We start from the raw sequence: 24,352 nt of genomic DNA, 5'->3' as shown, positions 1-24,352 counted from the left end.
CCGTGTATAATTAAACGGCATTGCATCACTGTTTTATTTCAATGTATGACGTTAGGCAAAACTAGGTTTGCACACGTTCCAACATAAGTTTATTTGAATTACATCCATTTTCAAATAATATATGAAAACCATATGATATAAACTACTTAAATAAATGATTTTAGCAATCGTTCACTTTTGCACTACTAATCTTTTGAAGCAAAATGTAACCGCATTAGCGATTTTAAGGTTTGAAGCACGTGCAAAAAAATGGTGATACGATTTTGATAGAGTCGCATGCTGAATGTCCCGTTCTCAAAGTAAGAACAACCGATATGTATATAAAGGAAGTAAGTAAATTATTTCTTATAGTATAAATATGTACAGATTATTAACATATAATATATGATAACTATATATACACCCTAAAAGTCACCTAAAATAAAAATCAAATAAATATAAAACAATTATATCATTTTATAATCGTTTGTTGCCGTAAGTTAATATCAAAAATATATACACATTAAAATATTTGTAAACAAAAATGTAAGCTTTAAATATGCAAAAATTTTAAGTGTTATACAGTAACTGACGTTTTATATGAAATGCACGAACTATATATTTTGCTAATTTTCTGATGTGGAAAGTCATTAAAAAGTTCAATTTGTCAGCAGGATTCAAATCTGTGAACTTTTTTCCTCAATTAAAAGTTTACCAAAAAAGTTAATTCGATATTCAATATACAATGGGCAATTAAACATAAAATGGAACGCAGTTTCAGTTTCTTGATCTTTACAAAATATACATAGTCTTTCTTTTACACTTTCGTTCGAGTATCTTCCAGTTCCTTGAATTCTATCATTATATATGTTGCCTTGAAAAAAAAACACGATATTCAGATGTTTTTTTTGTATTGGTCATTGACGTAAAGAGAGCATAACACTCTTTATCACACAATGCATTGCATAACGAGTTCTCTTTCTCATTAGACTTGCCTATACATGTATCTGATCTTGATTTGCAACAGGGAAGAGTGTGTAGATATAATTTTTAGATGGCAAAATTCCCGCCCTTTGCCTGGAGAGATCAGCATTGATTAATATGTGATATTTATATTTTTATATCTTTGAAACATCTACTGCTTAGTTGTTTTTTTGTTGTTGTCCTGTGTGAGATGTGAGATATTTTGACACTGGACAATTGTTAAATAGAAAAATGTTTCATAATAATGTGAGGCACCTCAACCTTGAACAAAATACTACATGTCAAAAAAACATTCCACAAACTGACTTCGGCCGTTTTTTTCTCTATGGTAGGGTTGTTGTCCCTTTGACGCATTCCCCATTTCTATTCTCAATAGTTTAAATTATCATAACATACCAATACTTTATCAATGATCTACATTTTGAACGCAGGTCATTCCGTCCAATGCCAATCGTCTCAAAGGATATAACCGAGTACACGTAATGGAAGCTCTATTATGTCCTCTTTTACATGTCAAATTATTTCGAACTGACATTCATTAATATTGTGCAACATTAGGGACATATGTGGAATTCGTAGTATAAACTGATGAAGAGATAAGGTATAGACACATAAACATCATCCAAGGTCGAATATCGACCTCTTGGTTTCGTTTTGGTTTGCTGCATTGATGCTTACCTAGTTGGTTTGTTTTCTATTAACGTTATTCACGTATTAAACAGGCAACCGGTGAATATGGTGAATAGGATAATTCTTTATTTTGATCTTATGACAATTTTCAGTGTAGAATATTTCTTATATGTAATGACTTTAGACCTACAAAGAAAAACAATGGAGTTAATCTGACATCATAGTTTTTGAATTTCTTACAACATTAATGTCAACACTTCAAATATATTATAATAACAATACTGACGATTTTGTGCAGTTCTCAAGTTTCTTGCCTTAAATGAAGTTAAGTTATTCAAACTTTGTTTCATTTTTTTAGAAATGGACGTTATATGTTACAGTTTTATATTTCCTAAGGGTACATAACGTTCCAAGATATAATGACATTGCCTATAGAATACCATAAGGACAACTAAAGTTAATCAACAGTGAGATATGTGTGTGACGCATCAATCGTGATATTATCAAGTGAGATATTGAAGCTGTTATGTTATTCCATTTTAGAAAATTGTAATTGTCTGTTTGCTTTATTCCTTAGTTATCAATTGAAGTACTACATTTACTTTTTTGTTGTTGGGCTTTTTGTAGCTGACTATGTGGTATGGGTTTTGCTCATTGCTGAAGATCGTACGGTGACAAATAGTAGTAAACGTCTTTCCCATATGGTCTCTGGTGGGTTGTATTGTAATTGGCAATTTTACCACATATCTTATTTTTATAAAGATAAGTATATATGTAATCAACACACTAAACTATAAAACAAGATTGAATGCACGTAAAAATAAGAATATAATACTTTTAGGCAGTAATTCTATTACCTGCCACTGCGCCTTGGAAACCAGCATTATAATCAAGTGCCACCTCATTGCGAACGTTATCTGTCCGTATGTCATCGTATTCATCATTTTGTCCAGGACCTCCCACTAGTGCTCCGTACAATATATGTGGATTCGGATACTTCATATCTAGGAAATCATGTGAACAGGTAGCTGGAATTACTGGACATGACCTAGAAAAATATTTTCGTATCAGCTATATTGAATATGTATGAACTGTACGACCAACTGATCTCAACCCAGGTTTTGTTCGGGTTAATGTTCATAATTTGTTAGTGTTTATGTTGTATTGCGTAACCTGTTCTCCGTTTTTAGTGGTTTTTTTTAATTTTTGACCAATGCGTTATCAGTTTATCATCGAAATTATTTGTTTGGTTATTGATATTTTCTACCTTTAGTCCATGACAAACTTGGACGTTGTTTTGTTCATGTTTGCCCTTTGGTTGATTAAGCAGTTTTTCGTTTTAACATTAATTTATTTTCTTATGAATAGTTTCGTTTTGTTCTTTTATAGTTGACAACGGACATTTTGCTTTTTATATGTTTTAGCCACAATTTCGTTTGCCTTTCATCGAGTATTTCAATACATGATTATTTTATATCGAATCTAGTTTTAGTTGTCATAGTAAGAGCACGAACTGCAAAGCTCATCTTGAGCAATGGACTTGACATTCGTTTTGTGTTGTTGCTGCAGCCCACCAAATATGGTTTTGCCTAGCATTTTTTAGATTGTTTTTTTTTCTGTCTTTCAGGGTAATTTGTTGTTTGTTAATCGACGGGTTATGATTTTGAATGATCTCTTGGTATCGATCTTATCTCTCGTATTGCTCCCTTACATAATATAAAATAAGGTTACTGGTAGAAAATGCAAGGAAAAGACACTTTATTCATTGGACGTGAGCTGACCAACATTTTGTCTCAAATAGACAAATTTTTGTATAAGTTGTCATTACTTGAAGCTAGGTTTCGGTATCTACGATTGCTGTGAGATCGGTACTTTGTATTCAGAAGGTTAGTTGTTTCTTTTCGTTTGTATCCATATTACGATTTTAAACCCCTTTTAAACTTGTTTTAAAAGTTTGTTGTTTTGTTTGATTGTTACAAAATTTTCCCAGGGTAAGGGAAGTTTGAGCGTCAGACCACATGTTTTAAACGCATATTTATGTGTGTGCCTCTCCCATGGCAAGCGGTTGTTATTCAGTAGATGTCGTTTCTTACTTCTTTTTGTTTGGCATCTGTTGTTTTGTACAAAAATCAAGCTTTTGGTTTTTTTTTTATTGTTTAACCTTTTGTTATATCCGGGTCCTTTAAAGTTTATTAAGCGGTATGAGTGTTATTATTTGTCCGTACAGTGACCTACAGTTGCTAACGGTTACAATATTTGGCATCTAGTGGATAGTTTTTTCATTGGCTATACAACCACAGCTCCTTCTATTTTGTTATACTAAGTACTCAACCCCCCCCCCAAAAAAAAAAATGCATCCGAAGTTTTTTTGTCATGTTGTTACGTCAAAAGAAATTCTTAAAATCCCAAAATGTGAAAACCTATCAATGTATTCATTAATAAGGAGCCAAAAAAAAAAAAAAAAACTCAAACAAACGCATTTCCAGTTTGAGTAAAAATATAACAAAATAAAGACTGACTTCTTATGCGTTCATGTATTTCACATCCATTTTTTTATGGAAATATTTTTTATAAAGCACAAAAATGTCAGTATTCACCTCAGAAGCTAACAACACCTTTAAATAGACTTATTAAGAAGGGATATACAAGAGACTAAATGACACAGAAATGTACTACTGTAGGTAATCGTACGGTCTTCAACAATGAACAATGACCGTTACATTATAGTGCACTCATACAGAAAAAAAACATAAGAGAGACGGTCATAACACGTTGCAAGACAACTCCCGTTTCTTGACGATTCATTCTCTGAAATAAATTCAATATATACTCACGCTGCTCTATGATGTTCGTGTGTTGGTGGGTTAACACCAAATCCTACAACATAGCTCCTTTCAGTGTCTCCTAAGATATAACCGATTTGACTTTGAGCCCATTTGCGGTATTTTGTGGGGTTAATCCCAGCTTCTGCCGCAATAAGTACAAGAAAAGTTTGATTTGCTTAAAGGAAGAGAATATTTTTGGGAAATGTATACAAATATTTTAAATGTTAATTCAATGTCGTCGGTGAGAAGTTGATTCTTGTCAAATTTTCACTGTTATGGGTAAAAAATATTCGTATATTTACAATTGAAAATCATGATCGACAAATGTGCACCTGTTGTTTGATCTTTTGTTTACTATTATGTGTTTTGTATACTCTTGACAGTATTTTGGTCTCGTTTTTTTTCAAGGTGTTGTTAGTTTATTTTCGACTTATAAGTTTGGTATTCTCCGACTCTATATTAATTTCGATGTGAACAATTAAAATGATGTTAAACAAATTATGTGCATCAATCGTTCTTCTCCTGCCATGTAACAACTAGAAAATAAGATTCGTAATAAAGCTTAAGTTTCGAATAATTCATAGACTCGGTCCGACATTGAGCTTGAAATATAGAATATCCATCTGTCTTTAGCAACATAATTCGTGTGGCCTTTTATGAGTCTTTTGAATCATTTAATCTGTGGGTTGGCCCATTTTTTGTTTATATTTACCTGCATGTCTGAGAGAACCCAATTTAGTCCGATATGCAAGGCCTTTTGGTGTGTACGGAACTGCACTTGGACCTGTAGCCCCTTGTAACCAATTACCAAAAGTAGTTTCAATGTCTTGCTTGTAAACATCCTTTTTGGTGATCTGGTATAGTAAAACCCTTAGAAACGACAAAACAACTCACTTTGTTTTTCTGACATCTGACACAGTTTGAGCAAGAGTTACTTATCTGGTGTCGACATGTTTCAGGTGTACGGACACACATTCCTTTAAAACTTTAAGTTTGACTTCTAATTCTGACGGCTAAGTTTTTTTCTTAATATAAAAAGGATCTATTATCAGACTAGGTCTTATAGCAAGTTTAATTTGGTCATCCGACCATGAAAATCAAACATATCCCCCCCCCTGCTAAGTGGTGGTCAATGTCAATAGGTCAAACTCAAATTACTAAGAAACATGTCTGACATTGACAAAAAGAGCGAAAGAATGTAGGGTAGAAATTTAGAAGAAATAACATTAGTCATTAAGTCATAACAATGAAAATGTTGTAATGCTACTATGAACAACAAACAAATTACACGGTCGCAACAAAATATATCTTATTTCCAATGAGCGTTTAACATACATGAGGTATGTATTTATATATATATATATATATATATTGTTTAAAAGTCGGGAGAGCCAAACGTCGTTATCAATTTAATGTATATCCCAAATGAACTTATAACAGAGTAAGGTAATGAACACTGCGTTAAACATGTACACCAACTGTTTTCATCGACATTATACCAGTTGGTATTTGATAAGTTTTATATATTACCGGAAAATACATTACATTACATGCACAATGGTGGTTACAATTAGACATGTTACTGCAAATCAAACTGAAAAACCCAAATACCCGAATATCATTCAAAGACAACACAGACTACAACAGTATACAGGTGTCTAATACAATGATCCAAGCTGTAAATCGTCCCAAATCATTAAAATGTGTGAATGCATTACGCAGAATTGTCAGGGATCTGTTATCAACAACAAAGTCTTCGCGTCCTGATTCAACAAAACACATTTGCTAGGTGTGTTAGGCAAGCAGCAATCAATCAATCAACTTAATGATGACATAAAATTGGTAACGGTAGATGTAAATACCTACCATTGATGCCGTATACTTGTTCTCCAAGGATTGTGGGTCAAGTATTGGGTGTTATTTGTTGCTAATTATAACATTCCTGCTCCTATAGCCATTTCATCTTCTTAATCGCTTCTTCTGGAAACAAAGAAGTTATGTTATCAACATGGCTTCTTTTACGTTTTATTTTATGACTCATGAATACATTACACTTGTTTTTTTGTTTTCTTATGATATCAAAAAAAGGTTAAGGATGTTTGCTTATCTTGTCTTTGAACTTGTGTGCGATATTTAAAATCCTCTGGTTTTATCAATCGAGTGCTCATTAAAAAAATCCACTAAGCTCTACTTTTCTTTTCATAATTTAATTATACAAAGTCTTAAAAGCATATTTGAAAATGATTAAAATCCTTGATATTTTTTAATGATTTTTTTTTAAAGAAAAAGGATGCCACTGTAGGAAAAATCTTGAGAAAATATTTTCTCGCCAACTGTTCAATAGCTTATATCTCAAAAACAAGCATACGGACCTTAACTTTTTTTGCTTTCATAAATCCTTTATGTATATACTATCAGTTAATGGCAGTCTTTTAAAAAAACTAGTTATTTTGAAGCAGAGTAACGAACATCCTATATCAGCATATGGTATCGCTAAACTAGCGTTTTCTAGTGTTTGCATTCTTAATAAACAGAAATAAAATTGTAAGACCAAACGGGTTATTTTACTGTTTTCATTTTTCTTGGAGTTGATCAAATATACCTGAAGCAATTCGTATAGAGAAATTCGGAAATATATAATAAAAACAAACAAATAATACAAGTTACATGTAGGTTTATAACGTTGGACAGTTGTCAACATGTACACAAAAGACACACAGTTTAAATAAGATAAAGAGGACATTACTAAACAGACCAATCAAAAGCAAAAACAGCTAAAGGACTCGATACACAAAGTATTCATATGGCGAAATTTTCAGTTGCATGATTATACCATTATTCTTTAGTGATATCAAAGTGTAATACCCATAACCGGCTCCTTTAACACTATCCTTGAATAATCCTGGATAAGTCTTTCCAAAGGTATGAATCTCCCTTGAGTGATTCAAAAGTTTGATAGAAAACGCTTGATCTGAAAAAAAGTGGATATATTTGTTATGACTTATATAAGTATATCAAATAATGGTTTTTCATGTGTATTTTGTGAAAAGTTTTTTTGAGATTAATGATAACATAAACTTATTCAATGATAATTTAGACGGTTAAATTGATGACTACCTGGGAATCTTGTTTTAAAAGCACTTGATTTCTGTATTAATAATATTAGTATGTCGTGTTAATCGAAGAGTACTTTAGACGATGTATGTTGGAACTTCTATACACTATAAGACAACAACAAAACATACATTTTTTCGAACTTTACTTGAGTCAAAACATTCGATCTAAATATTATATATATTTTAATAATTCTGTGGAAAAAAAATGAAAACAAAAAGTATTATAATTTTGTAAGTCAGACGCGCGTTTCGTATATTTAAGACTCGTTCATCAGTGTCGATTGAATCAAAGCAAATCAAAAACCAAAAATAAAATAGAAAGTCGACACAAAATCTCAATTTAAACCACATGATATTTGTATTAACATATCCAGTCTGTATGCATACGTTAATAAACGCTTTAAATCTATAGTCAAGTGGCGTGTTAGAGTTTGAATTAAACGTATTGAATCGAGTAATTTTCTGTTTTTCTCAAAACAGTGCACTCTTGATTCTGGATATTGATTGATTGATTGTTGGTTGCTTAACGTCCAGTGGCAAATATTTCATGCATATTCAGGACGACAACAAGTTCACAATTAATACAACAGGTAGGTTGTTGTAATAGAGGCCATCTAGGATGATGGTCGGGGAAATTTGGACTGCCACTGGAAAATGAGGGTATATTGGATAGGGACAGAAATTTTGCTTTGCAACAGGCCACCTACGGACCCATCAAAGAGTTGTTGCAAGGGTTCTTAACGTGCAAAGAGCGTGGCACTCTCTTTACACGAGGCATCGGATTTAACGTCCCCTTCTGACGGACGTGACTGCGAACTTGATACATCCCGCACAGCCAAACGGACGCCCCACTTCAGCAAGCGTTTTACTGCCGGTCGGGAGAAGACCAAGTGACCATATTTCTATACCCCAGTCACCCTTGGGGTGTGATTCTGGATAAAATAACTGATCACGTGATAGGTGAACAATACAAACAAGTGAATATGACTTGAAACCCGATCACGTGATAGGTAAACGATACAAACAAGTGAAAAGAACTTGAACCCCGATCACGTGATAGGAGAACAATACAAACAAGTGAATATGACTTGAAACCCGATCACGTGATAGGTTAACGATACAAACAAGTGAAAAGAACTAGTAACTCGATCACGTGATAGGTGAACAATACAAACAAGTGAATAGGACTAGAAACTCGATCACGTGATAGGTGGACAATACAAACAAGTGAATAGGACTTGAAATCCGATCACGTGATAGGTGAACAATAGAAACAAGTGAATAGGACTAGAAGCAGTCAATTAATATTGGGAGAATGTATTACCTAAAAACAATATCGAAATAAGTATTTCATTTATATTTGATTTGCTGTTCATTTTTATGTTACAAGGTGTGCACTCATGAATATGTTGAAACTCACTTTCTACAATATGAGATGACCATTATCTATAATTTCAAATGAGTGTTAGGTAACCAAAATGCTTGGCCGAACACAATACTAAAATGCTACTAGGCAGTCCACAAGCCTATCTATTTTTGTATTGAGATTTACCTTATTATGTAAGGGCACAATGAATCTTGGATTCAATGCAATACTTTATAAAAATGGAAATATAGGTTAATTCTGACTGTGTTTCATTAATATAAAGATATGAGCGAAGGCCTTTGTTTAATTTAATTAATTGTTCATTAAGAAAACAACGCCACGGTATTTAAGTTTGAGTATCTAATTTTCTATGAATAATAAATTAATGTAGAATGTACAACCTTTATCTTTAAATACAATCGATACAACAGCCATTGCGTCTGCGTATTCCCAAGCTACGTCATTCCTGGTTTATCAAATGTCACTTTAAATGATGGTCTATCCATCGTCATGTCCTCTGGTCTTCCCCAGAAAGAGTGATCAAGGTTACCATATCCTACCTTTTTATCAGAATATGTTTTTTATTTACCAACATTGTGAATGAAATCTGTTAGTGTTTGATTTTGTCAAAACTATCTCTCTCTCTCTCCAACTCTCTCAACCGCAGGATTTGAAAAAAAAAATGATTCGACCATCAATTGTGATTTGCCAAGGAGACATTTCTGCACAAAAGATCAAATGCAACATATATCAACTAGAGATCACAGTACGGCCTTCAGCTGTATAGTCAGCTATAGGGCCCCGAAATGACAAATGTAAAACAGAAAACGATCGGTCTTATATATAAGAAAATTGTTTATTCATCAGCAGATTTCAAAATAGTTTTCCTCAATTCGCTTCAGCTCCAAAACAAATAGTAAACACTGTATTCTGCACATACTGTCGTTTACATTTTAGGATTGTGTAAACGTTATATTTTTTTTTTGCAATGTAGTTTTCTGTTTTCCTGAAACGATGTCTGAAATATTTTTTTCTATTGGCACCTTGTAATTTCTCACGTTCTTTATTGAAATATGCAACTTAAGTTTCAAACAAACGAAAGAGAGGCACCATATATTGTTATTGTCATGACATCCTGTAAGTACAGAAACGATGACACAAGTCTTAAAAGTACCAAGGACAATGGTTATTACAAGGATTTACAAGTTTCAGTATGCATCACTTTGCATAACCTGTTTATGTTATTAAACATACCTGAATATAAATTTCGTTTTTCCCTTATGACATTTGAGTAACCATTCTAGCGACCAACGATTTCAGTTGTACATTGCATCCAATTGTCCGCTAGCATCGTATGCATCTTTGTATAGAAGGAGACCCCAGGTTTACAAAGTCACAGCACTGGCTTGTGGAAGTCCAAACTTGACATGATCACCAGCTGCAAAAAAATCAGTTATGAATCTCGATTAAACATATATCTTATATTTGATACAATGAAATGTCTTGTTGTGAACTGTCTATATGAGGCATATAACTAGAACTTTATATGTATTATATATTTGATTTTTGGTACTGGTACTTTATTCCAGGGGTTCATGATACTTCGCGGTTTGTTGATAATATTTGTCTCTTTCGTAGGCATTAAACGAAATCTCCAAGCTCTGACCGAAAGTGGTTGCGAATTTGTACACCCCGCATCAAAACTAACGCCCCACTTTGAAAACAAATGATGGAAGGCCATTTTGTAGATACTACATGTAATACACGTGTACACACAGCTAAAACTACGACGTCGAACTTCTAGATTTATTGATTTACTCGGAAAAACCTTTTGCCGTAGCTCGGTACTTATACGTTCTGTCATTGTGTTATAATGCTATGTAATTTTTGTATTATTGTCTTTCGTTTTTGCTTATTTGCTTTGTCTATATACATTTGTGCTTTTCTTTGTTGATATAATTGTTTTTTTTTATAGTGATAAAGATTATTACACAATGTTGGCTGCTGTTCCCCTATATACTACATTTTTACCTATAATGTATGTTTGTTTTGTTCAAACATCGTTGTCAATATAATTGAATTGTATGCAAATGTTATCTGACTGTTATAAGTGAAATGTTCAACTTGCTTTAAAGCCATCATTTTCTAAAAAAGAATATGCTTGTACCAACTCAAGAATATGACAGTTGTTTTCCATTCGTTTGATGTGATTGGGATTTTGATATTTGTTTAGGGAGTGTACGTATGTTTGTTGAATTACTTTTCATTATGTTTCCAAGTAACTTTATTTGTTATACATTTATTTATGGGTGATCGCTTATGTGATTTTGTTTAAGTGCCGAAATTGAACATACCATCATACCATTTTTGTGCTTTTTACAAATAAATACTTAGTTTGGGAGATAACATATGAATACAAAGCCAACGTCAGCAAACGGACATTCAAACGCAAGATTTATTGTCGGGACTCTAATACGTACGTAACACATAAATGCTAACTGCAATGGAGTTTTGCCATATTTGTCAGATACAATGTACTTAATATTACTATTGTGTTTATGGCCTAAGGATCAAAATTGTTATAAAGGTTATCGCATTTGTGTGTCAGATAGATCTTTAAAAACCAAAAAAATGCTAAGCAGAATCTCAATTACCGATATGTATGTTGCCTCCACAGATGAAATGGCAAATCAAATTTGTGTGGTGTATCAATTATATGACACCACATACTTAATCGACTAATAAGGTATTAACGATTTACATGAAAATATAGACTCTCAAAAACACTTACTAAACAATGACAAAAGGATAACTTCATGGTCCGAATTTACCATAAAAAAACAAACAATTCCATATCGAATGTGTAATCACAGGTTGAACTTGATCTGCTTTCACCTCCAGGGCAGATGAGATCATAATGGTTCCTGAATCACAGTCATTTTCTGTTTGTGTTTGTTATTTTGTCGTTTTCCGTATTTTTGCCTTGGCGTTGTCAAAGAGTCGACATATAAAATTGAATACATCTCAAATTTTCATGTATGTGAAGTTAGCAGCCGGTTCGTTATTCGATATTCAACCGGCTACTAGCAGTCAGTTAGATATTCAAAATTAAGTTGAAAATCATAAAGAAAAATACTTAATAACATAAACAGTATGATTTTCATAGTCCAGGTCTGATAAGATACGTAGAAAATTGTTTCATGACCTCTTCAAGCTTTCGTAAATTCTCGTTGTTCTCGAATATAAACCCCTGTCTAACTTGCATATTTGTCTTTATGTAATATAGATTGTCGTCAATATAAAAATTTCAAAGATGTACTTTTATACATGATATTTCTTAAAACAAAAAGAAAAACCGCTAACTCTAGAAAACATTTAGGAATATAAATATAAATATTTATGGAAAGCCCCAAAAAGAAATTTATATAGTGAAAACATACCTGAGACCGCTTACATGAGGGTGAGCCCCCCCCTGGAATTCAATGTCCTTAACATTTTACTAAATCATAAACTCTGTATATATAAAGGTTGTATAAGAAGGATTTACCAGAATAATGTCACATTCGATATCTATGGAGGACTTATATTGTCACTTTTCAGCTAAAAATAAACAAAACTTTAGGACAAAGGGTACGGGGCAATGGTGATAGCCTCCTGATCTCTCAATCTGCCTAATATTAAGCAGACATTTAGTCAATAGGTAGATACAAACGTGACTAAAAGGAATTTGGGTACAATTTTTGTTATTCATGTTTACGGAGCGCCCAAAGTGTTAGTTGGATATTCAAAATATATAGTGAAAACCTACCTGAGACCACTTAAATGAATCTCTGAGTCAAGCGAAAAAATAATTTGTTGCACCGGGTGAGGGTTCGTGTTGTTTATTCTTTAGTTTTCTATGTTGTGTTATGTGTACTATTGTGTGTCTGGTTTTGTTTTGTTTTTTCATTTTTAGCCATGGCGTTGTCAGTTTATTTTATATTTATGAGTTTGACTGTCCCTTTTGTATCTTTCGTCCCTCTTGTAGATCTTTGAAAGGTACTTAAATCTACTTAAATTTTACGAATTCCCAATTTGAGATTGCATGCCAAAGAGATAGATGATGGTGATTCACTGGTTATGTCTTCTGCCTGCCATTGTGGGTGCACTCGATGTCACACCTATGATTCAGGTGACGGATACAGGTAATGGGGGATTCAATGGGCACTTCATATTCAACCTGACGGAAGATTTAGTTGGATGGGAAATTCAAATTGAATTTTCCAAGGCAGTCGCGGGATTAACGGTATGATGATATTTGGTTATCTTTCTAATGTTAAGTTGCATTTTTTCAAATTCATTTAATTCTCTAGATACATTGTATTGCCTGCTTGTATGTTTTGTTTTGTAAATCTGTTGATCGATCATCAATTCAATGTTTTTAAAACTTGATTACCTTTGTTGATAGGTAGCTATGTTTGTACAGTTTATGATTATTGGAACTGTATTCTTGTTTAGTTAACTTTGTATTCCGAATACGGACTACCCAGAGCTACACCAATCTCAATGCTGCGTTGCTATCGCATCAGATGTGCACTTGTACAAGTAATGTCTGGTAAAGATATTGAAGTACAAATCAATTTAAGACCCAAAGTAGAATAAAACTTGAAAAAACTGGAAAAAAATTAACATAGGATCATAACAAACCCCTGAAAGTAATGTAGATACAGTCTCTTAAGATTGTATTATCATGTCTAATACAATTAGGTTGTAGAGTCAAGATATTGGTTTTCTCATAAAAAAAAAAGTATTAATTCACTTTACACGTGTTCGCTTATTCCGTACATGTGTTTATTAGTTAAATTATATTCGATGATATAAATTTAACACTCTACTCACCTGTCAGTGTATATTCTCTGACTTAGATAGAACAATATACAAATACCTTATCAGTGATCTAAATTCTGAACTCTCGTCATAACTGTAACCGTTGGAATGATATAACTGACGACATGTGTTTCTTTTCATAGACATATCTTGATAATTTACAACAATATTTTAAGCGATGATGTAATGTCTGTGTTTACGCTTTATTAATAATAAAAGATGAAAAATACCTAAGAGATATCCCAAAACACATTACTGGACTAAGAAACATCTAATCTGCTAATAATCTAAGATACGATTGAACGATTACTTATCAATTCAGATCGTCCTCTTTTATAAATTATCATTGTTGACAAAGTCAAAAAGATTTAAAATATCTTTGCAGTTGAACATACTAATATCAACTTGCTTTAGCCCATAACACAAAAACTTCATGGAAGGGTTGAACATCCAATATGCACAATGTTGGTGATTGATGATAGTTTGATTCACTAAGAGAACAAAAGAAAACTAACGGTTGTTTGAAAAATGGTGCAGTTTTAATTACTACATTGATATAAAATAAGACTGTCTAAGGTCATTTATTATATTTTATTAGGGCCCCGCCTTTAGGCGGGTCGCCCTATAGTGATCAGTCTGTCCGTCCGTCCGTCCGTCCGTCCGAATCTAGAGAATCATTATGATTTCATACTTTATACTTTACATGTTTATTAAGCACCACCAGAGGGCGTGTCATGATGTATGTACAACTTCCTAGGTCAAAGGCGGGTCGCCCTATAGTGATCAGTCCGTCCGTCCGTCCGTCCGTCCGTAACACTTTAACTTTGTGTCCGCTCCATATCTAGAGAACCATTATGATTTCATACTTTATACTTTTACATGTTTATTAACCGCCACCAGAGGGCGTGTCATGATGTATGTACAACTTCCCAGGTCAAAGGTCAAGGTAAAAAAAACTTTGGTTTCAGTTGACAACCCTGTGTCCTGTGGTGAAGATCGTGTCCGCTCTATATCTTGAGAACCGTTATGATTTTAAAGTTTATACATGACATGTATATGAACCAACACCAGAGGGTGTGTCATAATTTATGAACGACTGCCTAGGGCAAAGTTAAAGGTCAAAAACTTTGGTTTCAGTTGACAACCCCATGTCCTATGATAAAGATCGTGTCCGCTCTATATCTTGAGAACCGTTATCATTTCAAAGTTTATACTTGCCATGTATATAAACCAACACCAAAGGGTGTGTCATAATTTATTTACAACCTCCTAGGTCAAAGGTCAAGGTCAAAAACTTTGATTTCAGTTGACAAACCCATGTCCTATGGTAAAGATACAATTTTTTAATGCACATTATTCACAGCGGGGCCCACAGAGATGGCTCCCATCTCAATGATATCTAGTTAGTGCTTAAACTGCATTCAAATTAATATCAACTTATATAGAAGTGAGCATAAATTGAAAAATAAAAATCCAAAAAGAAAATCCATTTAATAACCTTTTTTTCTACAAATCCTTTTACATGTTTCATTCACTCTTGTATTATGATTACCCCTACACAAACACACATTAGCTTGGTCAGAGTGTTTTATATAAGTATGAACCATTTGAAGACAAATATGTTCCAGATTAGAAAAGTTAATAATTACACAAGATAACGACGTACACAACAAAATGTTCAATCCAGTACATAGAATAAAAAAGAGCCATGCAAACCAATCAAGAAGTTACTTAATAGCATTAATAAAACGGTTTATATAAAAACATATATTTTACCATTCCTATGTAAAGTTGCGGTAATTCTAACTCGTCTGTTATAATTAATTGATGCAAAAATAATTGAGGAAGCTGCCTCGCCTATTTTTGAGGATTCGTTTTACCAAATTCAATACAAAAGTAAATTTAACTGTGTTACGTCATGCAAAATGAAAAAAAAATGTAAGCTGTTCGTCAATAAGTCAACTTTAAGGCCTGTAGTTTTTTTTTCTTAAAACAAAATAAAATATTAATTTGATGTTTTCTTTTGTTGCATTTCTTCAAAAGCTGTGAACAGACATTTTAAATGTTATATATTTTTGGTTTGTAACACGGATTTGTTTGTTTCTCTCAATCATTTTAAGACTTCTGAAAACTGGTATACTACTGGTGCCTTTATATGTCGATTGTGTTAACCTGGTACACGTGCCTTAATTATCGTGTATGATGTTTTCATCTGTAAATTGTTCGCCAACCAGAGAGAAACAAAAAAATATTTGGAAATTGATTCTGATTGTATAATTGACATTTTGACAAGCAGTGTTGTTATCTGATATATAATGTCGTTTAACAAAGTTTCACTCCCAGTTTTACATAGACTGGTACCTTACGTCCTAACTTTTTTTTAATCGACTTATTATTGCTTTTCTTTAATGTCAATATAACAATCGAACTACACTACAACTATATGTCTGATTTATATAAAAATTTGTAGAGGCATTCAAAAATCTTCTGAATCGGAATAACTATGTAAAAGGAATAATAGTATACAACACATTGAGTCTGAAAAATATTCCGCCGCTAATAAATCGACATTTTTGTCTCATTGGAATTAATGCTTCATCCCCCTTCTTTTTATATGTATCTGAGTTAAGTGTCTGATTTCAATAAGAATAACCGAACATCGTTAGAGTGCTCGTCTTAGAAGCTTTTTTTAAATATCACATGTACTTGTATTTATAAAAGCCTTATTTTTTATGCCTGTATCCATAAGTTGACATCGAAGAAGAATTACTTCAAAAGATAAACATAAGACAACCATTATGAGATACGCAAAATGTAATACACATTGAATGTTTTTGAATGCAATACACATTTAATGTTTTTGAATGCAATACACATTTAATGTTTTTAAATGTAATAAAGATTTTATGTTTTAAAGCATTACACATTTAATGTGTTTAAATGCATAACACATTTAATGTTTTCAAATGCATTACAAACAATTTAAGATAATGATTGATATTTACAAATTACAAAGTAGACTTCGGATGAAACTGCACATTTGTTAGTACTTTGCTTATGGTAGCTTAGATATATAATGTAAATATCTGACTCCACCTTCTCGGACTCGCTCTAGCGCCATTATCAGGCTATGTATAGTCTTGACTTTCGATTGTTTCTTCCACTTCCCCAAAATGTTTCCCAACAAACCAGGCAAATCTTTCGGAAACTTGACCAAACTCTGCTGTACATCAGTGAAGCTTAATCCTAGTTCTATTCCCAATTGCAATGGACAATTTCCAATATGATTTGACAGTTCCTTCAAATGATAGTCACTTGGAATGTTCTGTAGATGGAAATCTGCAATTTCTGAATAAATGAAAATATTAAAATATGATTAAATTTTTTTAAATTGAATATTGAGAAATATGCAACTTACAGTGACTTAGAATAGACACCATTATTGTACCGACTGTCCCAGGTATAACACGTGTAACCACGCCACATAATGTATCTATATGTCCTGCTTGTTGTAAAAGGCCGTATGGTGACCTAAAGCTGTAACTTTATCTGTCCTTTTGTATCTGATGAAGAGTTGTCTCATTCGTGATAATACCTAATCTTTTTTTTGTATGGTGTACTGATGTATGGTGAATGGTGTAATGGTGTATAGTGTTTGTGGAAAGTTTACATCATTCGGGGACTGTACCTTGTTGACGCACAAATGAATCTCAATTGAGCAGTTAATAGGTGAAAAAAGTGCGTCATATATATGAATTGATATCATTGTAAGAACAATGTTAAAGAACACTTTCAAGTTTTGTACTCGTACTTTGTTTAACAGATTTCGAAAAAGCAAGAACGGAAACAGCATCATGCGATAGAAAATATCTGCGTTTGTGATGATTCAAGAATATATATTCATAAATTTGTAAAATCGATTTGTAATGTACACTTCCGAAACAACAAATTAGAAAGCATAGATGCAACAATACCGGCCGGTTTTTGCACTAACCTAGCTATAATGTTCCATAAAACAGGAGTACATTTAAATCAATTATTCAAGAAATGTAAAATGAATAAACGTTTTTAGGTAATCATTTATTCAATGTAATGTTATATTGTTTTTTTTTTATCAATAATCGCAATGCAAGTAAAGTGTCCTAACCTGATACTTACCAAACATCTGTGTTTTTTCTCTGAAAACCTATTGAAATGAAAAAAAAGTAGGGACATTATTTACGGCATTCAAAAATGAGAACATTTATACCATATACAATGTAGCTACTTTGTATGGCCCTGCAAGGAAGTTGTCGGTGCCTTATAGTTTTGTCCTTGTCCATCATTCCGTAATTCCGTAATTCCGTCATTTCGTCATTCTGTCATTCCGTCATTTCGCAACAAACCATTAAACGGATTTTTTTTTCTAAACGCCTTCAGACATTGGGCTATTTTTTGGCATGTCAGTTAACCATGATAAGTTACAGATCAAGTTTAAGTTTTGTTCCGCTCGGCTATTTTTTGGCGAAATAACAGGCTATGGACTTTGATAAATTGTTGAAAATCACAGTCATACGGACTTCTAAACGCTTTCAGATATTGGGCTGATTTTTGGTATGTGAGTTACCTATGATGAGTTACATATCAAGTTTATGTTTCGTTCCGCTCCGCTAAATTTTGCCAAACTTAAGGGTATACAATTATGTAATTTGATGAAAATTACAGTTTTGATTTTTCAATTTTTTGGGACGGGGCCATTCGTGTCGCTTTGATACATCTAGTTTTTTTTTTTTTATCTGTGTTAATATCGAAGTATCGCGAAGTGTAGGACAAAAGATTAAAGTTTAAACTATATGTTAGATCAAACTATTGAAATCTTGCAATTTAATATATTATGTTAATATAGAAGTTAAAACCGGAATATAAAAGAAAGAAAAAGGTATTTCTGCTGAGAAAATGTTATATGTAAAACCTTGATTTTACATGTCGAAATGCCACTTGTTCAAGTCACAAAAAACATATATTATTGAAAGGAGAATAACAGTATACGTGAATTTGACTATATACAAATAGTACAAACCAAAGTTAACACATGGTCCTATATTAAATCAAGTGTCTATATATTATCAGTAGTTATAAATTGCATTGCGGCTAAACAAAAGAAGTTAACTAGCTTACATAATCACCTACAAACCAAAATACCTTAAATAACCAAAAACATTTTAGGACACATAGGCTGATCAAGAGAGGAAAGAGGGGAAGGGGCAAGATGCAAGGGCCTACAAGACTGAGCCTTTACTAAAGGTCAGTAGTTTTAGTAACATTCAAATTAAATGACGTATTTATATTGATATATAATGAATTGATATTTTTTTATAATTACATTAGATGTATGTTTCATTATAATACGTTACTCTGATTGGTTAACTGCACATCACATGTTATTCCGTAAGCAATTGCATCAGACAATAAAATTTATCATTCATGATGACACGAGGTCCCACAATAAAGTGCACAGGTGAATTAAATAAAACTTGATAAAAATCGTGTTTTCATGATCCTAGCTAAAAAATGTAATTATAAGCATTGAATGCTTCTTTTTGTAACTTTATAGGGTTGTAAAAGCGTTGACCGCGCTTCATACAAAATGTACTTCGGTCAACGCTTTTACAACCCAATAAATTTACAAAAAGAAGCATTCAATTCTTAAATAAACACTCTGTACCTGGCATATCAGATGGTAATTCAGATTCACTGCTGCCAAGGCATCGGAGAGGTCTTTCAAAGAAGGAGTTTCCAGTTTTGTATGCTTCGAAACTTTCCATTTGTTCAGTGCCATCGACATGATGCCCTCTGGACTGTGAGCAGCATACATATATTCAATGTTCTCCCAATCGTTCTTTTCCATCCCCAAAGTAATAAAAAATTCTTCAAATGACCGGATTCCAATCTGACATCCCAGCCTAACAAGATGCTTATCACTTGGTTCTGTTTTAAGTTCATTTTCATTGAGACCTTGAAATAATAGTTGTTTTGCATCAGCTATCACTCATGAAGTATATTCGCTAAATATTATACGTTCAAAGTAAAAAACAAACAAACTAGGATTGTGACTTTTTTTACCAAACCGCATTCAATAACGATACTACTTTTAATTATAATTGGTCAAATTTTAACTAACACCATACTTGAAACGCATTAAGGCCGTAAAACAAGATCCAGTATCATTTCAAATTTTTATAATACCAATCCGTTTTACAGATAAGTGTCAGGAATTTTCTATAACAAATTCACAGAAATGACAGAAGTTGCTCATTGTTTCATACTGTAAAGCTTGATGTCTCTATTTTATAAAACTGAAATAAAATTTGGGGGTCACCGACCATCCAAGAGATTGTTTTACCTCTGAAAGTGAGTGCAAATAGGCTAAATATAGGGAAAACAGGCATAAAATATCTTTGACTGAATTTTCAGAGCAAAATAAATGACAGAAGTTGCTCATTATTTCATACTGTAAAGCTTGATGTCTCTATTTTATTAAATTGAAATAAAATTTGCGGGTCATCCGCCATCCAAGAGATTTTTTTAGCAAAATAAATGACAGAAGTTGTTCATTGTGCAACGAGGGGTTTACCTCTGCGGTTGTATAAAGCTGCGTCCTGCGAAGCATCTGGTTATTATTGTGCTTAATAAACCATATTTGTGACAACATATGAAAAGTGTGAGCTGACAGTCTGCTAAGTTTTTATCCATAAGTCTCATTCTGACTTTCTATCTGAAAGGTTTTTATGTGTCAATATTTGTGTTTCAATATAAAAGGAAGATGTGGTATGATACTTGATTGTTAATGAGGCAACTCTCCGCAATAGACCAAAAGACACAGAAGTTAACAGCTATAGATCAAAAGCGGTTATTGCATAGCCCTTCAATTACCAATGAAAAACAAGTCAAATGAGAAAACTGAAGGCATATTGATGTACAAAATGATGAACAAAAAATAAATATGTGACACAACAAAAGACAACCACTATCTGAATTACAGGGTCATGACTTGGGACAGGCACATACATAATGTTGTGGGGTTAATGTTTGAAGGTGACAACCCTTCCCCTTAACCTGGGACAGTGGTGTAAATTGGTACAACATAGGGGTTTTATCAATTTGTATTATTTATTTTTGAACTCTAAATCTAGCGAAAAGTAGATTATCACAGATAAATTTGCAGAATGAGTTGTATGAATAGTCGGGACCCTTGTCTTACAAACTTTATGGAGCAAGAAAAATGTGATGAGATTTGTATGTACATAAAGTCTGTCATAAAATTAAAGATTTCAGTATATTCGCATTTTACAATATTTTTTGTAACTGCTGTATTTAACATGTTATTTTTCTTTTCTACTGTAGGATAGAAAAGAAAAGTAAGTGGTTCAAATATACATGTATGCCTCTTGAGACTAAAATTACATGCAATAAAAATCAGCCCCCAAAAAAGCAAATTTTAATAACTACAGCAGTAGTATGCATTTTTAAATGTAAATACAATGTATGTGCTGGGGGCCTAAATTGACCCTGAATTATTTCAAGTGTTTTTGGCCTTAGACTTTTTAATACATAACGTACTATTAAATTATTACATGTAATATACTATGCCATTTGTAATTTCCTTTCTATTTAAAGTACATTTTAAACATATCGGAGGATTCAGAGGCAGCCCTGGGAAAAATTTGGTTAATAATATAGGGAATCACTGGAGCATGACCTGAGCGGGTCCCCTCTTAGGCAGTCAGTGAGCCCCACTTATGAAAAATTCTGGATCTGCCACTGGGATTATTTATACAACAAAAACATTCACGAGGTTTTAAATTGCAGGAAAATATCACCTCTTCATACAAGCCCTCCCCCTTTTTCATTCAAAAACCTACTAAACATGCTAAAAGGCACATACTCATACATTTTTATAATTTTGACTTTTGATAATTATTATACATTCTACATGTCTGATACATGTACATCAAATTAGTCTTTAAAAACATTTTGTCTATAACATTTATCTTATAATTGCCATGAAACTTGGTCTGTAGGCTTTTAATTTAGTAAGCTCTGGTCACACAAAGTTGGTTAAGATCAGTTAGTTCCTACTATCCTATTAGATAGGAACATAGTTAATTTATTATCCTTTGATTTTATCTTTATTTACAAAATAAAGACTTTAGTTTTCTCGTTTGAATTGTTTTACATTGTCTTACCGGGGCCTTTTATAGCTGACTATGCGGTTTGGGCTTTGCTCATTGGTGAAGGCCGTTCGGTGACCTATAGTTGTTAATGTTTGTGTCATTTTGGTCTTTTGTGGATAGTTGTCTTATTGGCAATCATACCACATCTTCTTTTTTATATCTTGCGTGAACATTACAATGCGTTCCACATTAAAATCAATTATATAATCATTTTTATAAATTTGATTTCATACCTTGATTTTTTTTTCATACACCTTTACAAAATATGCCTTTAAATAAAGAGGAAGTATTTAAAGAGTTGAAATTATACTGTAACTTTTGGTCATGAATGGACCAGCTAAAAATGGTTAAAGCCATCAAGAGAATATGACACCCACTTAGTGCAGGTGTAATTTTTAAAAGTTTGCATTTAATGTCTTTAACATATTAAAGAAATGCACTTCGAAATAACTGTGTAGAGACCTAACAAGCTTTTAAATTTAGAAAAATATAATTTTATGACAAGACCGCTTTTCCTGTTTAGGTAGTAAATGTTTTGTTTTCTCTCATGAAGATTCTGTAGGATCAACTATATTATAGGAGGGTATGCAAAAGATTTAAAGAATAGAGAATAATGCATGAAATGTTCACAATACATTTGTAAATATAAAAAAAATAGACAAACATGTAACAATGAAGAAAAACGGGTTGTTAAATTATAAGAAGTACAGAAAAATGGAAAAAAAATAAATAGAGATACATGGTATAAAGAATTAGATAGGAATGAAATGAAGGACCCTCAATCCAGACCATCGGTAAGAAAGGTAGTTTTGTGAAATGATTCATATTTAAAAATAATTTATACAGTCTAGATCCCGCTAACTTGTTTAACCCCACAACATTATTTATGTATGTGTCTGTCCCAAGTCAGGAGCCTGTAATTCAGTGGTTGTCATTTGTTTATGTGTTACATATTTGTTTTTCATTCAATTTTTTTAAACAAATAAGGCCGTTTGTTTTCTTGTTTGAATTGTTGTACATCATATATATTGTCATATCTGGGCCTTTCATTGCTGACTATATATGTGGTATGGGCTTTGCTCATTGTTGAAGGCCGTACGGTGATCTATAGCTGTTTATGTCTGTGCCATTTTGGTCTCTTTTGGATACATTGAAGTTGTCTCATTGGCAATCATACCATATCTTTTTTATATAGATGGGTTTTGTTCTAACATGTCTAAATTTGAAGTATGCATGCTTAACCAAAAATGTTATAACTGGAATCCTAGCAAAATCAACTGCATTCACATTCGAATACTCCAGGTTTACAACAAGAAAATTCTGTTTGCATATACATGTAATTATATAAACCCCCTACTTTCATGAATCATGACCTTTTCTCCCAGAAACCTAAAGGGTCTGAACCCTATGCAGATGACATATTTCTCTGGTCCACAAATTTTCAAATCTATTACATGATAAAAGTACCATGAGCTATGCCTTAGTTACATTCATAATTAATTTTCAGCCTGAAAAAGGGGGGGGGGGTCATTGTTTTGTTGTTCGACACGGATATTGTTTTGAAATTTATTTACGCTTAAAGGTTATTTTTCAGTGGTCGTGAATCGCTCTTTGAACTTGTATATTCAATTCATTAGTACTTACTTGTCAGTATAAATTTCCCCCTTTTCGTGATTTGTTTACATCATCTTTCGCATGTTTGTCGGACCTTTTCTAGTGTAAGACAAGGGTGAAACTGCTTCATAAGCTACCAAAATGAAGATCGTTATCTATAATTTCGATCTGCATTACAGTATTCATGAAAAACAGTCCACGTGTTCGATAAATGTGAGTTATTCTCTTTTCATTTTTCTCCTTCGTCAAAAACATGCTTCATATTTATTTTTAGAACGGAAGTACTATTTCAACAATGACAATTGTAAGAATAAATTTTATTAAGTTTTAAAATTGCATTTAAAAGTTATTCAACTCTTTCTCAATGCATTTGAATAAAAAAGATTATTAAAATGATCATATTTTACTGTTATGGAAAATTACGACAATGTACATCACTTACGATATCAATGCGCAACTTTATGCGAAAACGGCGCGAAAATTTAAACCCCCGAACTACCTTAAGATCCACTTGTATATATATTTTAAAACTATGTCATTTTGTTAAAGTTTATACGTTTGAATATACCTGAAAATTACATCGTTTTTAAAAAACCCAAACGTGTTTTGTATGAAATATACTTTCGTCTACGGTTAACACGGGTACAATACCTATCTGCTCCAATGAATATAGGTCGGGTAAATATAACTTCTGTTTAAAGCTTGAATAACAAGATTATAATTGCACACGTTGTGTGGACAAGTAAATTATAATACCAG

General features: G+C 32.6%; 2 protein-coding genes across 2 annotated transcripts; both read right to left on the bottom strand.

Annotated features, from left to right (window-relative positions):
• Window positions 1-1,697: 1,697 nt before the first annotated feature.
• Window positions 1,698-11,816, bottom strand: LOC143052078 (endoglucanase F-like). The gene is made up of 7 exons (XM_076225046.1): window positions 11,772-11,816; window positions 9,360-9,460; window positions 7,284-7,418; window positions 5,131-5,288; window positions 4,428-4,593; window positions 2,451-2,641; window positions 1,698-1,779 (listed from the first exon to the last, which is right to left on the bottom strand). The coding sequence occupies exons 1-7, from the start codon at window positions 11,814-11,816 to the stop codon at window positions 1,742-1,744; spliced, it is 834 nt and encodes a 277-aa protein (XP_076081161.1). The 3' UTR covers window positions 1,698-1,741.
• A 4,765-nt stretch (window positions 11,817-16,581) lies between these two features.
• Window positions 16,582-19,916, bottom strand: LOC143051065 (uncharacterized). Its single transcript, XM_076224114.1, has 3 exons — window positions 19,471-19,916; window positions 17,925-17,952; window positions 16,582-17,114 (listed from the first exon to the last, which is right to left on the bottom strand). The coding sequence occupies exons 1-3, from the start codon at window positions 19,651-19,653 to the stop codon at window positions 16,822-16,824; spliced, it is 504 nt and encodes a 167-aa protein (XP_076080229.1). The 5' UTR covers window positions 19,654-19,916; the 3' UTR covers window positions 16,582-16,821.
• Window positions 19,917-24,352: the final 4,436 nt, after the last annotated feature.

This window comes from Mytilus galloprovincialis, chromosome 11 (assembly GCF_965363235.1).
Source record: "Mytilus galloprovincialis chromosome 11, xbMytGall1.hap1.1, whole genome shotgun sequence".
NCBI classification, from domain to species: Eukaryota; Metazoa; Mollusca; class Bivalvia; order Mytilida; family Mytilidae; genus Mytilus; species Mytilus galloprovincialis.
This window is presented reverse-complemented; position numbering and strand designations above follow the sequence as displayed.

Coding starts and splice junctions, on each gene's coding strand:
- LOC143052078 (XM_076225046.1), bottom strand. CDS start 11,816: ATGATCTCATCTGCCCTGGAGGTGAAAGCAGATCAAGTTCAACCT. Junction 9,461..11,771: donor AAGCAGATCAAGTTCAACCT/GTGATTACACAT, acceptor TCTGATAAAAAG/GTAGGATATGGTAACCTTGA. Junction 7,419..9,359: donor TTTGATAAACCAGGAATGAC/GTAGCTTGGGAA, acceptor TACTTATATAAG/TCATAACAAATATATCCACT.
- LOC143051065 (XM_076224114.1), bottom strand. CDS start 19,653: ATGGAAAAGAACGATTGGGAGAACATTGAATATATGTATGCTGCTCAC. Junction 17,953..19,470: donor ATTACCATCTGATATGCCAG/GTACAGAGTGTT, acceptor TCATTTCAATAG/GTTTTCAGAGAAAAAACACA. Junction 17,115..17,924: donor AGAAAAAACACAGATGTTTG/GTAAGTATCAGG, acceptor TCATTTATTCAG/AAATTGCAGATTTCCATCTA.